Source organism: Chiroxiphia lanceolata, chromosome 10, assembly GCF_009829145.1.
Source record: "Chiroxiphia lanceolata isolate bChiLan1 chromosome 10, bChiLan1.pri, whole genome shotgun sequence".
Taxonomy (NCBI): domain Eukaryota; kingdom Metazoa; phylum Chordata; class Aves; order Passeriformes; family Pipridae; genus Chiroxiphia; species Chiroxiphia lanceolata.
The window spans coordinates 25,837,863-25,853,836 of NC_045646.1; the positions used below are offsets into that span (position 1 = coordinate 25,837,863).

At 39.5% G+C, this 15,974-nt stretch overlaps 1 protein-coding gene across 5 annotated transcripts in view; it reads right to left on the bottom strand.

Moving 5' to 3' along the window:
• Window positions 1-1,578: 1,578 nt before the first annotated feature.
• LOC116791870 (glypican-5-like) overlaps window positions 1,579-15,974 on the bottom strand; it is a 434,010-nt gene continuing 419,614 nt past the window's right edge. For all 5 annotated transcript variants that reach the window (XM_032698296.1, XM_032698294.1, XM_032698295.1 and 2 more), the window contains one exon: window positions 1,579-9,956. In XM_032698296.1, the coding sequence (XP_032554187.1) occupies window positions 9,757-9,956 (200 nt within the window). In that variant the 3' untranslated portion in view covers window positions 1,579-9,756. The remainder of the gene's footprint in view (window positions 9,957-15,974) is intronic.

Consider the following 15,974-nt stretch of genomic DNA (forward strand, 5'->3'; position numbering starts at 1 on the left):
TCCCACACTAAAGTCACAGTGCCTCTCTCAGTATCATAAGGCAAGACATCATTCTGGTAAGTCAGTTGTACTTGGAGCTGCACCATATTGGAATTCCCGGGACAAGCTAGGCTAAATCCACTAGTTTTTACTCAGGGTTTGGGTACAACAAATTCTAGATGTGTTTCAGAGCCAAACTGACATACTGCTTGTAATCAAAACCAACTAACCAACACCACCCACAAAAACCAAATGAGGAAAGATTTAGATTTCTGATGGGAGTACCATTGAATGGATCCTATACAGTTGCAAACACTTGTGTCACTTGGCTGCAGAAGGCCTGGTTGCTCAATGCAATTGAAGATCTTCAGTCAGAGATATGACCTCCAGCTAATAATGGACGTCCTTGGGGCATCTCATCAGATCTGATGCATTCTTTGTATTTTTGGAAAATACGTACTGGATCAGGTGAGAGGCAAAGCCTTTAAATAACCCTACAAATCTGAGGCATTGAAGAAGCACTTTTAAAACATCTTTGGGAAAAGAAACAACATCCTTTGAAGTGGAGGCAAGGTTGGATTTCAGAATGAAGCAGCTTTGCAGATTTACGCACCTGCTTAATTAGAGGATGAATGTGAAATCCTTAAACTTAAAAGGCTTTTATGAGGCAGCACTTCAGAGAACAAGCATTGCTTTAGCATCGACACAGAAGAGCTGTTGGCTATTATCTTTGGAGGTGGGTCAAAAACGAATATATTAGCAAAAAGTACTCTCCATAGATGGTGAAATGAGCTGTATGCAATTCCCAGATCTCAAACAGGAAGCATTTTGATAAAAAAATCAAAGAAAGCTGGAATTACGGATGCTTTAGGAGGCAACGCTCAAACCCTCATGCCAATAGAAAAAAAAATGAGTAAGAAAAAAGTAGGTAGGTAGACAGCAGGTACAGAATCATGTAAACATAATAAAAGAACAATTTGTTCATTATACTATTGTGGTTCAGTGGTCTGTCCTATAATTTTCATTCAAACCATTCGGGAATACTATAAGAGTTGCTCCTAAATACCACCAAAACAAGAAATAAAAGTGAAAAAGCAGTAAATGTCTTTCCCACCAACTTCTAAGCAGGAAAGAAACAGCTGATTTGACAGAGCAGTGAAGAGAAGCTCATGAAAATTAGCTTCAAGAAATGCTTATAAGAGCAAAGGTCTCTCCTGAGTTACTTTAGATAGAGGCACCACCACAATAATCAGCATTTGACAAAAAAACACCAAAAGAAGAAAAAACACAAGGTTCTAACTAACAAGTGATGAGAATACTAAGCTAACAGCAGGGAGTTTCCTTTTGCTAGTACAGTGGCCTATAAGAAGACAGAGAAGTACTGTGCTCCCAACCAAAATCAGGGGAGAGGCTTTTAATATGGCACAGTTATTGCAAGACCTCAGTCAATGGAGAACTTGAATCTGATTGTTTATGTAGGAATGGAAGTTCGGTGAAAAAGTCTTACCTGTTGAGGGCAGTGTGCTGGCCTTTACCCAGGAGACTGCTACAAGCATTGCATCTCTTCAGTGATATTAAGAGCTCCCAGGAGTGCAGATAGGCACTTTACATCTCACTGTGTTTATTACAAGAAAGAAAAGGAGAGCAAGAAAGTAGTTACAAGCTGCAGAAACAGACCTTTTTTTTTTTGCCAGGCTATGACCAAAATATTACAAGTTCCTCAGCAGTTCTCAAAGTCTGCACTCTTTATTCAAAGCATCATCTGACCAGATTAAAATTTCATAGGCTTTGTAACTTACATCACAGATGATGGAAAACATTCAGAAAAAAAAGAAAAATTTTAACAGATGACAATAATCAATTTCCTGCTGTGGATTACTTGTTTTTATTCCTAATCACAGTTCACTGTCTTTTACAAAACAGGCTGTTTAGCTTTTCAGTGTAGCCTTGTTCTTCTTCTAAGACATTGTTTTCAGTCTGTTTTTTTTAAATTGCCTTTATTGTATCCAATGCTGAAAACAAACTGAAGAAAACTGACAAATTTGTTCAATAAAAATATAAGCAGATATACTGCAAATAAAGCACGTGCTTGGGAAATAGAAATACGTGTTAGAGCTTGTGTACAGCTTAGGGCAAAACCAATCTATTTTGCAACTTAAAATACCCAAGATACAACTAATGTAAGATACAAATGGAGCAGCCTATTATTTCCTGTAAAATAAAACGAACTAAAACAGACTAGGAGGCCATAAGCTAGTTATTTAAAAAGCTAAATGGCAAAGCAGATATTTTACTAGAATTTCTATCCCAACGCACTGTAAACATTCATACTGTATTTGTTCTGATATCAAAGTACAGTAAGAGGTTGTTTTATGCAAGGTTAAGTATACTACCTTCCATTTTTATTCTAATATGGCTCCATATTAGAGGGATCCAATAAACATTTTCTGTAGTATTGTTGCTCCATTAGGCTGATCCCATATGCAACTGCAGTGTTTTGGGAGTAGGTTTCAACTCTATTGTTCATACCTAATGCAAAAGCTCAAATACGTGAATTAAATGCACTTTCTCATTTTTCAATGAGACCCCCACCGAATGTCTTACTGCTTTCTTCACTGCTTTGGGCACTTGTCCACAACTTTTGCATATAAATGATTTGTCATCTGTGAACTACAAACTGTAGCTTTCTCAAGTCCCCAAAAAGAGCTAAGGAGTAGACATGCTCTTTCATGACAAGCAGGCAAACTCTGACATAGGCACCAAAACCAACCCCGCTCAGGGGATTCTGTGTCTTTGTGAGGCCTAACATCCCCCTTTGGTTTCCTTCCAAGTTGGATATTTAGCATAATATAAAATACTGTTTGTTTCTGCTCAGGAGGAAATTTTATTTCTTCTCTATAGAATATCAGGCTACAGTAACTCACGAATTGTCCTTTCGCTAATCCGGAAACTCACAGGTAATTTGACCTGGAACTGAACCCAAAGATACACAGGCTCTGAAGCGGAACACAGCTGCTTGCTCCGTAAGCTCCTCTAAAAACATCATAAGCCACCATCAGTCCTCTCAACTGAGTCTCTCAGTTTTTGAGGCCAGTTTAAGACCTGGATGCTATATCTTATCACGAAGCAGAAAAATCAGACTTGATCTGCTTCAAGGCCTGATCTGTATCAGCAAACCTCCTCTAAGAAAGAATTTCTACCCTAGGAGATACTCGCAGAATGAACATCTCCTTGTAGTTCCCGTTTACAAGGTGTGGAACCAGCTGCTTCTGGATAAGGGCCTTGCTGTGCCCCTGGAAAGGGAAACTGCCAGAAGACTTAAGGCATCCCATGTGTCACAGGTTTCCTTTTCAGGTGTGACAATACCACCTGATCAGTGGCCGGGGCAATGTAAAACTGTAATGAAAATTTTGTAATCACTGCAGATACACTTGATTTTTCTGCATCTGGAAAAACATGGGCAGAAATTTGCATTCTTGGGCTAGATAATATGCTGTGGTAAATGTTCCTCATTGAGCTGAAAACGAAGGAGCTAACACTGATTCACAGGAGCTGAGGATCTGCTGCAACATTTCATACCCTAAGAAAAGTCTCTTATTTTGATTTCCCAATCTAATATGTGTGGCGGTTGTAAATATTTTATATTGTTTGAGAGTTTTTTCAGTTCTCCTTTTTAGAAAGATCAAGTCATCTTCCTCGATATTCTGTGCATTTAAATAGAAAATTACCACTTACTTAGGAGCTTGCTTACAGATTCACCTACAGAAACTTACAGATTGAAGCAATCTGGTATAATTTCCACAAGTTTAATACAGCACCCTCAACATTCCAGCACAGCAATGCTTCTGATAACCTGATTAGTAAAACTGTATATGCATTTATAGAAATGTGAAAGTTACACTAAGATCTATATTCTTGAAGTCTCATTGTTTTCCTTTCTCATTACTGAATAAAATAGGCTACAAATCTGGGATATTGTACTTAATTATGGGAAAGAAGTATCAGACTACTTTTATTTTAACTGTATTAAAAATGTCAGTAACTACTCTAGGTGCAATAGCCTAAAAGCCTAGCTTAGCTCATAAACCCAGAAGATGTATGAAAACACACTTCCCCTGAAAAGGAATTTTTACAACTGTGTATTTACAAGGAGTTCACAAACTAGCAATGCATTCATTTTTCAGACGAAGTGTCCATAGCCTGTAGAATAATTCAAACAGGTGCTAATTAGGTGTACAGAAAGGCCACTGAGAATAATTTATATGTCCCCCTGAAACAGAAAAAAACCCTGAATAAATGTTAATTGCATATATTATGCAACGAATTATTTTAAGATGGCACTAAATTAGCTGCAAATATAATTACAAAGTACTGGGTAATTTACTAAAGATTAATTGAAATGATTAAGTGCAAATGGCATAATTTTGCAAGGTAGTACTAATATTTTGTGCACAGAAAGAAAAGACCAATGTGGTGGTTAGGGGGTATTTAATGAAGTAATTCATGCACATCATGAAAGCATGAGTGGCATCTCTTTGATGTGCCCTTCTCTCAAAGGGGTATGACATGATTTCCATGGGGGGAAATCAATCTAGTGTTGATAATGAGAATTACCAATTTTTAAATGCAGGATCCTTTTCTGAGTTTATTCTCTATTTATTACAATCTCTTGGCTAGTATTTATTTTCTGGTGGCTTAATATTTAATACAATTCAATTGTAGTTATCTAGAGAGTGACAGTGGAAACAAGATGAGAATTCGGTATTGGGAATAATTCTAGACTTCTGAGGAAATGGGAAGAAGACCTTCTTGTGTTCTTTTTGACTAGCACATGTCTGAGTAATAATGACATTGACTCTAAGATGTTTCAGTTTTCATTAACACACAGGTCATATGCCATTGCAAGAAGCACTAGAGCAGTGAAATGCTATAAAATGAAAATAAATGCCTCAAATGTTTGGCCAGTTGTAACACTAAGCACTTATGGTGCTGTGATGCTCAATGTGCAGGACAGAGAATGTGTCCTACTTCTACAGAGTTGAGTCTACCCACGTCCAGAGACATGGGGAAAACACCTCTATCAATTAATTCCCACTTAAAAAAAAATGGGTAGACTACTTATTGATTTTCAATAAAAGGTTGAAATCCCACTGACACCATGCGAGTTAGGAAATTTCAACTGTAATTTCAGCTTAAACCTCAAACTTCGTTTAATGTGAAGAGTCCATTTCAGGAACATAGGAACTTTCTGGATTTTTGTCCTACTCAGTATCTTACTTCAATAAGATACTGAGTACTTTCATCCCCTTTCACTTGAACACATCTTGCTTAACACTAATAGTGTGCAATACTGAATAAGAATAGCTCAGCAAATCTGGGCAAAAAGGCTCAATTAACATTAAAATCAAGTCTGTGCACAACATCCATTAGGACAATATTGAGAAGACTCATACAGAATTAGAGAGTCAAATTTAAAATTATGATACACGTTGCAGTCTTGGTATCAAAAGGAAATAGGGATACATTAAATACAGATCTGATTTAAGAGATCAGAAAGATGTGAATCTCACAGGCAGATTCCCATACACAGAGCCTCTGAAGCCAATGCAGCTGGATAGTATTACTTGTGTTGCCCTTATCAAGCTCTGACAGACATTTGCACCTCAAAAGGCTCATTACTGCAAGATCAGAATCACAGTTCCTCATGCAATGACAAAGCACCTGGGGCGCCAGAAAACAGGGCATAACACTGGCAGTGTCCAAGGCAGAAAAAAATACAAGGTTGAAAATGAGAGGCCAGACTGTGTAAAGCATCTAAATTGCAAAATCCAGTCCAGTTCCTAGCAGGTGTCTGTGGAGTTGCCTGAAAGTGCAAGCTCTAGATTCTGTGTTGCTCTTTGCCTGACCAGTCTCCATGAGCTGATTTGGAGAGGTGTAAAAGCCACTTGAAATCAGCTGAGAACACCTGTCTCAGGGCCTCCGAAAAGGCAGCTGGACGTGGCCATGCACTGGCCCCTGCAGCCACCCACATCTCTGACCACCCAGATTCACTCTTCCCTCACACTTCCACAGCCAGGAAGGGGACTAGTCACACATAGACCTCCTGAACCTCTTACAGGAACCTGGTGTAACACAGAGCCCCAGGAGCAGTGAAACACTAAGAACTGACACTACAGCAGTTTCGTCTGATCTGGTAAGAAGCCTCCATCGCTATCAACAGAAAACTGCAGATTGATTTTACTCACAAATATATGAGAGCAGTTACCGTCCAACGCTGGCATTCACAAATGCGGGCACAGCAAAATATTAAAAGGAAGTCATAGCAAAACAATAAACAATCAAAAATACAACTCATAACTGTTAGGCAAGGCTACAGCAATGCTCTTAGACTGGTACCTTCTTTTACACTGAGATTACATAGACAAGTTGAAAAGTATTTTGAATTTCGACCTTTGTAATTGCATCATAATTACAGTGTTCTGGATAACAAAATAAGGTTTTGTAAACCAGGTGTCTTATTCATCTGAAAAGGAATACATCCTTTATCTGACACGGACAGTTGGTTTTGCCTTTCCTGGCATAGATGCCTTGTTTGATGGAAAACATTCATTTTAAATATGTAAATGCAACTGATCCTGGGGAAAAAAAATTACCATTTCTACCATTAGTAGAAATACACTGCATTGCCCTTAAAAACTGCACCATTTTTGATACACATTATGAACATATTTCATGCTGGTTTGACCAGTACTCTTCTTACAGTGTAAAATGTATTAGTGTGAAATGTATTAATTGATGTGGAGTCCTCTTTCCTCATTCTGCAACAATTTTTGTCTATTAAAACATTGGTTGAATCCAAAGAAATGAGTTGATTCTCTCTCATCCCAAGGTCTGAACCTGTTCAGTTTTGTTACAGAAACTTTAAAAGGGCTCTCTTGTTTAGCTTGAGAGGGGAGTGCTACATCATACAAATACTTGCCAGCCAACCTCCAAATTCAAACACTTGATTTTTCAGAGGTTTCTGGTTGGCAAGATTATGACATTTAGCAGCAACAAATAATCCCTTGGGTGAGTTATTCCATCCATTACTCCTGCAGGGTTTCTGCAGCTCCCTCTGCTGCAGCTGAACATGAGTGGGATCACCACTCAAAATCTTTCACAGAACACACCTCAGAAAGACACTTAACTCTGGATATTCAAGTTCCCTCTCTGAAGGTGAGAAAAACTGCAAACTCTAAGCTGCACAGCTGAAATCTGGCAGGATCAGAGCCCAGCCCTGAAACCTCTGTCCATAGGAATCCTGACAGTGTGCAAATGTGGGTGCACCTGCTTGAATGGTGACTGAGCATCTCAAGTGTGAGAAAACTAAATTAGGAGTCAGGTTCACAAGCATCAGACATGAATTGCTCCAGTGAAACCACAGTGGTTGGTGTTACCCCAGGAGCAGGTGGTGTCAGCACCTGAAGTACATCTCTGTGTGCACACACAGGGCAGCCTCTCCAACAACAACCATCACAACACACTCTTTAGGACTGCAAGGCATTACAGAGTTCTGTCACTGTACAAATGACACAACTTGCACACCTCCTCAGGTACCATAGCACTTTTCCAAAGGGTACTGAAAACGAATACAAGAAGCAGCATTTTTAATTATGGTTCCATGGACTGGTGCAGCTCACAAACCCTGGAAAACACAGGACAGCCATTTCATCACTTTTAGGAAAACTGATTTTCACTGATCTGACTGGGAAGCCCTGATTAGAGATAGTAATATCCTTATAATTTTGAAAAATCAGAATTAAAATACAAAAAACTTCATGGTAATGTAAGTACCTTTTCCATTTTATCTACTTGTTTCAACATTGAAATGCAATTATCTTTTAGAAAACTGAGCTGCTGCCGCCGCTTTAGAGACGCTGCCTTCGCAGCTGGGTGTGTCCACGGTTCTGATCATACCTTTACATTGGCAAATATGATCTAAGAGCCCAAATTAGAAACTGGATTAAAGCCCCACCTTTGCAAATGTAACTAGACAAGTTTACTAATACTGTCTGATAACACAGTGAAGTGAGCCTTTGTTCATCTATTGTATGCTTATTCTGAATTATTGCCACTTTGTAATAACATCCAGCAGCAGCACTGGCACACGGCACCTTCTTTAAGTCAGGCTTTTATAATCAAAGTTGTCAATAAAAAGCCTGAAGCTGGTTAGTAAGATACAGGGTTCTTCTTTTGAGTAATTTCAGTGACTGTGTAACTCCAAGTATCAAAGAGATGTTTTACAAAAAACAGAAGGCAAGTGTTTTACATCAAATCTTACAAAACTGTACATAATAATAGTCTGCAACATGAAAATGGCCATTAAACTGTTGTAATAGTTATGAAATGTAGTAAGTGTAACAATTAGAATGTTTCATATATTTATCATATTAATCACTGTATTCAACAGTTGTGTTTGTATACATATATTCAATGGCACTGTAAACAGTTGTTGGAAAACACACATTAACTCTTAACCCATTAGAAGTTATTATAGTACTTTTTCATCCAAAAACTTAAAACACATCAATGTATCATTGATTAAAAAACAAAGCCTTGTAATATAATAATGCACATTTGACATTTTCTAAGGTAGCAATCAAGATGAGGCAAAACAGAGAATGTTCTAGATTTCAGTGTGTTTTACATTTACACCTAACGTGATACAAAATTTTAAACATTAAATGTAATTAAATAATACACAGTTTATGAAATAGTTGATTTCAGGGACACATACTGCACAAAATCTAGTTAGAATCTAATGGGAGTTCCCAATAATTTATATCGCTGCGATCTTTATGGAAAACTTGAGTTGGTATGTAACATCATATAGGCAAAGTAAGTTTGAACTGAATTACTTTTTTTTTTCCTCTGTACAGAGCTGCATTCAAGTGGATAAAACATTATTATGTTTATTTATGTTTCCCTTTGCTGGACATTTGTCCAATAAGCCTTGAACATATGCTTAAGCATTTGTTAATGACATTTTGTGGGGCAGGGAAACTCCCTATCTATATCCCTCAGTAAACAAAGTGGTTCTATTTTTTTCCATAATTAAGGCAACTATACTGATATATTAGACACACCATACACTTTTATGTTGTTTCCTACAATCTAAATAGTAAGAGTGAAAAGAAGTTTCAAACATGCTTTGAACTTCTTGATCACTCAGGAATTTCATCAAGCTGGTAGAGAGTACTTCACCTGCTCTAGTGGGAGATGTTGCTGCTCATAGCAGGGGTATTGGGACTAGATGATCTTTAAGGTCCATTCCAACCCCTTAACATTCTATGAACTGTAGACACAGCATGTTAGCTGTTCACTGAAAACATAAAGTATGGATTGGCTTGAATTTGAAGACTGACCATTCATATAACTTATCAGAAAAATTAAACAAACAAAACCAGCCAGTCAAATTCTAGCAAATGAAATCGATAAAAGCAGTAACACACCCATACATAGTTTCTGTGTTTTCCATTACTTCTACCCCATAACTTAAGCTACTCAGATCCTTGTCACCATCCCCTCTGTATCTTGGGTGGGCTTTGCCAAAGGCTATCTCCAGATATTGTAAGTGATGACACTTGGTATCTGCCAACTCCAGCACAGCATTTCATATTTATTCTAACACACCACATAAACTAGAGAGCCATTTAGTTTTGTTTTCTGTTGGGTAAGACTGCAGGTATAAATGACAGTGAACAGAAGCAGTAGCACAGTGGCTGCAAGGCAACACAGCTACAGCAGACAATGCCACAGAACTGCCAGTGCTGCTAAAACAAGGGAGGGGCTCAGGGCTGGGCTGCTCCCACTTCCATTTACACTGTGTTTGGAGGATGACTTGACAGTGCTTCTGGTGGTTGTGGTGTCAATCTTTTTCACAGTTGGTTTTGGTTCGTTTCTGTTCTCTGGATGGGTTTTCTTGTCCTTGAGTATATCTGAAAACACAAAAGTAAATGGAAGATTAATCACAAATCTTTTAAACAGGGGCTTTAAGTTCTGTTGCTGGAACGTGTTGTATACTCACTCTGAACAACTGAAATGTGTATAGCAAGTGATGGGGCACTTGCACTAATGTTGCATTTGGACCCAGTGTGGCTCCTCTGTCCTCAGCACCCACAGCTCTGCTCAGCAAGTCTTCTCTGGACTGCCTGGCTCTACTTGGCTACTCACAGACACTGCCCGAGCAGAATAACAGGTATTCTGCATTGCAGTGGCTGCTCTCAGAGCCTGACCTTCTCTCACAAAAAATACCTTTGGTTTCACCTGGGATGGGAACTGTCTCATGCTTTAAAACACCATGTTACAACTGAGTGGTTTAGTAACAGATCCCAGTGAAGCAACCGCCAAGCTGGTGAGATGGTGCCAGAGGAGACTGGAAAGTATATGGACTTAATAGAATCATAGAATGGTTTGGGTTGGAAGGGACCTTAAAGATCTTCTAGTTCCAACCCCCTGCCACGGGCAGAGGTGCCAACTGCTATCCCAGGTTGCTCTGAGCCCCACCCAACATTGCCTTGGAACACTTCCAGGGATGGGGCAGCCACAGCTTCTCTGGGCAACCTATTAGGGTGCCTCAGCACCCTCTGAGTAAAGAACTTCCTAGGATCTAAACTACTCTTTCCTCTTTTTGTTTCAAATCATGCCCGTGTAAAGAGTTGCTCCCCCTCCTTTTTGTAAGTCCCCTTCCAGATGCATTTTGGGGCAATTCCACCCATTTTTATATAAAGAACTGGATTCAGAAGAAAGTAGGAGTAGTTCTTTATTGTAAAAACATGGATTTTTTTTTTAATGACAAAAGGATTAGTCTCCAGTTATCTAAACATTCCCAAGCTATTTGCAAGTATTACTGAGATCATATTGCCCTTGAACCCTCTCACTGGCATTGTGGAGAATGAAAAAAACCCACTATATCATCTGCTGAAGGGATGATGATTTTACAGTCAGTCTGTAAAAACAGACCTGAGTTTTTGGCAAAAAACAAATGCCTACCTGCAAAAATTTATAATTAACAATAAATGTTCAAGTCCAAGCTTAAAGAATTTCTGATACTAATGAAAGCAGTGCACATACACAAGAAAGCAAAAGGTACAGATTTGTAATGCAGATGAAAAAACAGTCCAATCTTAAAATAAAAACTCTGAATCACAGAAACAAGTTCCTGGCAGAAATTGGAAAGATGGAAAGTACTCCAGAAATGTAAATGCAATCTGAGATCATTGTCTGCATGTCACTAGTTCTGAACAACCATCAATAAATTCACTTGATAATAAAAATGAGCTATTGTATTGGGAAAGCAGACATTGTTCTTCTGCCAGAATAAATTGCAAAAGAAATGCAATGGATTCCTCCATTTTATCATAATATCAACATTAATCTCAGAGGAATGTGTGATTCCTAGACCTCACTCAAGAGGGACTGCAGGGAAGGGACACTGGCTGGCAAGGGATACAGTGGAAAAAGAGTAGTCTGACAGCGCACTCCAAATTCCTTATGGCAAAACGTGTCCCTAGCTCCTCTTTGATTCCAACCTGCAATGGAGCTAAAAGAAAGGAGGGGGAGAAAAAGCATGCTCCAAATGTTTAGAAAATATCAGTATTCTGAGGACATTTAAAGAAAAATGGACAACCTTCAGACTGTCATTAAAGTAAATTAAGAATAAATCATGGAAATAGGTGTGTTCTGACACTGCCCAGAGTCCTTTCCATCACTGTCATTCTCCTTTGCAACTGCAGTAAAGGTGCTATTTCTCTGCTGCCTCTTATATCATCCTAGCCTGCTGACTTCAGCTCTCTAGGGCCAGTTGATTAAATTAAGACCTCACTCAGGTAAATCTATTCCCCTCTTTGGGCTGGCCATGTCCAGCATTGTAACTTGATTGGCATCTATAAATCGGGCAGACTGAAATGTATTAATTCGTTTATTTTCTTACTATTGACTTAACAAAAAATCTAAGGTAAGATTTAATGCTATCAGAGAGGCTGTTGGTTTTTAAAAGCTTTCCTCTCAGTGACTGCTTAATGCACTGCCTAACAAGTGCTAAATAATACATTAGAAAACTCTGCCTTTATCTTTTTCAGGGAAAGGACCACATTCTGAATTCTCTCTCTGTCTTCACAGCAGAGTATCTTCCGACATGGCCAATTCTAATCGGGCATCTAATTGTGCAAACCTGGAATTTTATTTAAAATGTTCTGTTTTCTCCTTTCTTAAAACTAAATAAAAATAGCCCAACTTCTAGTCAAAATCTTTTTCAATCCTATATTTATTTTTTAAGGTCCAAATTTTAGCAGTGTAAAGAATTCATGTTTTATTCCAGTTTCCTCAGAGTTCCTGTTGCTTACTCACTCCAGGATTTTGGCTGAGATGTATGGCCAGTCTTCGCGAACGAAGATTTGGGAGAAGCTCTGAGTTAAATGAGTTTTTCCCCTTAAATCTTTTTCTGAGTCAGATATAGGTAAAGTTCAGTCTACTGTTGACATTCAGAAGGCAAAAAATAGTGATCATGCTAGGAAAAAATAAAGTGTCAGTGTGACGACTAGCACAGAAATGAAACTCCAGTCTCAACAAAGCGAACCCCAGATGTTCAGCACTCATGAATGCAGCCCACAGAGTATGACTTCATAAAAACAACCAACCAAATCCCACAGCTTTGGTTTGTTCTAGTATTTACTTTCTGCATTTTAAAGGCTTTATGGTTCCCAATTAGAAGCTTTCTCCATTGCTAGAAACTTCCTTTCACCATCAGTCCCTCTCTCCTTCCCAGAAACGGAGCGGTTAAAATCTCTGAAGGCGCCAGCTAACCTCAGGCTGACACATGTGATGGCCTTTTGGATGCTGGCAGATGAATATTATTCTATGCTGTTTATTTATCACTGCAATGTGATGGTGACACAGCCACTGCAGTAGCTACTGTGCTGTTCCTCATCCAGGTTCCCAGTGCGAATATTCAAATCCTGCCAAAAAGGATACTTAGTGAAGGTAGCTGACTGCCAAAGCAGCCTTTTGGGACTCTTGCCGAGGACAAGGTCTGTTGAGTCAGAGTTCCTCCAGGCCCCGTGATTACTCTGAGCACAGAGAACAACAGCTCAGCTAGTCCAGGGGATTGAGTCCACTTCCTCAGCTGAACTTTCATCCATGTTAACTGCTGTTAAACTAATATCTTGACGGTATAAACAAAGCACATAATGAAAATGACTTGACCCCGCTCTTTAGAGCATTCAGGATTATCTTCACCTCAAAGATCTAACCACAGATTGCTACCCAGTAATGCATGTGCTGTTCTGATGGCACTGAACTACTCATAAATACTTACACGGATCAATACCGTTCCTCAGAGAGAACAGCTTAGGATGAAAGGGAGATCAAAACTGTCACTGTCATCTAATTTAGGAACAGGAAACCTCCCCTATAGTGAGGGCTGAGCATGCCTTTCAAATGCATTTGGTGAGTCATATGTTAAAGCACACCTTAATCTTCGTCAGTAATGTTACAGGAGCGAAACAACATGATTATTTTTTAGATTATTACCAGGTTATCTGACACAAGTTCAAGTCCTATTGACACCCCAACTGTTAGCTCCCCCCTCCTAGGCCAAATGATTTGCAGTTTGCTACTGCTAGGAATTATCAAATATGTAACTAATTCTTGGTGTACTTGCATACTGTTGCTCTCCAAGGAACAGTATCAGCAAGGTCTGCTTTAAACTATTTATGTTTCCGATGGTCCTGCCAAGGGATGACCAAATTCAGCTACTTAACAGAAACCTCTTTCCATTGTTGTCCTTCTCTTGATCTGGGACTGTAAACAATCAGTGTGAGGGAGCCTTTCCCTGCAAAGATCTGCCAGTGCCACTGGACCCTCCTCATCTCCTGAGACATGCCCAGCACTGTCTCCATTGAGATGAAGCATAAATGCAAAGACTCCCTGCTGCAGACAAAGTACTTGTGGAGCAAAGGAAAAGAGCAAGAAGGGAAGGGCAGGTGAATTGGCTGATCTCCCACCGAGGAAGCGGGATCAGTTTTGGAGAAACCTGTGTTTGAGCTGTCCCAGCACCCTTAAGATTGAGCCCTTGTTGCCCTCCCCATCACACCGAGCAGAGGGTCTCTGGCAGACCCTACTTTGTAGAGCAGTGCCAAGGTACCATGCCTGGGGAAGAACCTGCTGGGGCCCCAGTACTTGCTCCTCCATCACTGCCATTGTCACTGACCAACAGCTGTGCTGCCTGCATCCATCTAAGGCTACAGACCTTCTTACCAGACAAGTGTACAGCCCCTGCCAGGGGATGCTGAATAAAAACAAACCAGAGAGGTCTGCCAGACTAGTCTTGTAAATGTTAATTACAGCAGCCTGGTTTCTAATGGAGTGGTGCACTGACAACAGCAAATCCATGCTCATCAATCCACCATGCCCATATCAAAGTGGGGATTCTGAACATGGAAACGTGTTCATCAGTTTTACACCATGAACTGCTAGGGAGAACTTCCAACCCAGCTATTTGGGGAGACAAAAGAAGGGGAGATTGTTTATTTCTGCTTTTCCACATTAATTACATCAAGTCAGGCCTGTCTATTTCTTCCTAGATTTTCATGCAAACACTGTGCTTTGAAAAGACATAATGTCAGCATCTATGATAGCAAATTAATGCCTTGGTCTCGAATGCCTAATCATGGTTGTAATGATACTCATAATGCAGGTCTAAAGTGAACTGGTCAGCACCTGCAGTTCTCTCCACACTGGAACTCAGTTGCTTGATAAATTTCCCTTCGATCACAGGCTTGGGTTTGGCTGACAGCTTCATAAGAAAATTAAAGCTAGGTGCAACTTGGTGGAACAGGCTCTTAAATTACAGTAGATGCTGCAGTGTTATTATTAGCTTTTTATCACCTCTGGTAGCAAAAGCTGAAATTACTTTTACATATTCAAAGGAAGAAGCTCTGAAACAAAACAATGCTGTCGCCATAAAACGTACCAACAATTTCCAAATAATCCATTATGCTGACATTAAGACCAGCACTAATTATTTCCAGTTACAGCTGCATCAGAGAAATGGAAACGGGAATGTGAGAACTCTTGAGGTGTGATAACTCGTGATCCAATTCTCCAAATTCTGGAGTCCGTTATTGTCCACTATATAATACCAGTCAGTAAAAAGTGGGTGTAATATATCCCTTTTGGAGTTAGCAGAAGGAAATAATGAACAGCTCTGCAGTCTCCCATGTATATACTGTTCTACCATTTTCTATTTCAGCCTGAGAATATGGTGTCCATAGAAGCTTTTCCCCACACACCTTCTTACGGAAACTTGGCGTTAGGAGGAAAAAAACCATTTAATCAGAAAATGGAAGAAATACCAACTGCATAGGTCACCCTCCCCACTTAACTCCTGAGTGGCATTAGGTTCAGGCCAGCCTCTCCAGAAGAGCTGGGGGACAAGATTATGGGGGTCAACTGATGTGTTCTGTTTCGGTTCTGAAGATCTTTCCGTTTCTCTTTTTAAGGAGCGAGTGAGTGAAGTTGGCCTTGAGGGGAGAGTCATAAATTGGGACTAGGATTATTTAGGTCCAGATTTTAATTCTGCATTAAACTCTGTGTGATCTCTGGCAGATTATCTCTCCTGTAGACCAGTGTGAGAACTACTTTATTTCCTGCATATTTTGTGCATTTTGGATGCAAATTCTTCATCCTGAGAAGAACCACACCCACTCTCTTCAAGAAATATCATTGACTGGAACTTTCAGAACTAAAGTCAAATGCAACAAAGGAAAAAAAAGGCAATAATAAAAGCAGGAACAACTATGAGACAATTTGAGATTTCAGGTACCTAGAAGACAAACTTACACAAAAAAGCAGCTCCTTCCCCCATTACCAAACAATCTTTTGCTCTATATGCACTTGAATGCAATATATACATTCACAGAGAGAACAGGACATACTCTAAGGAAACCTGTCACTGT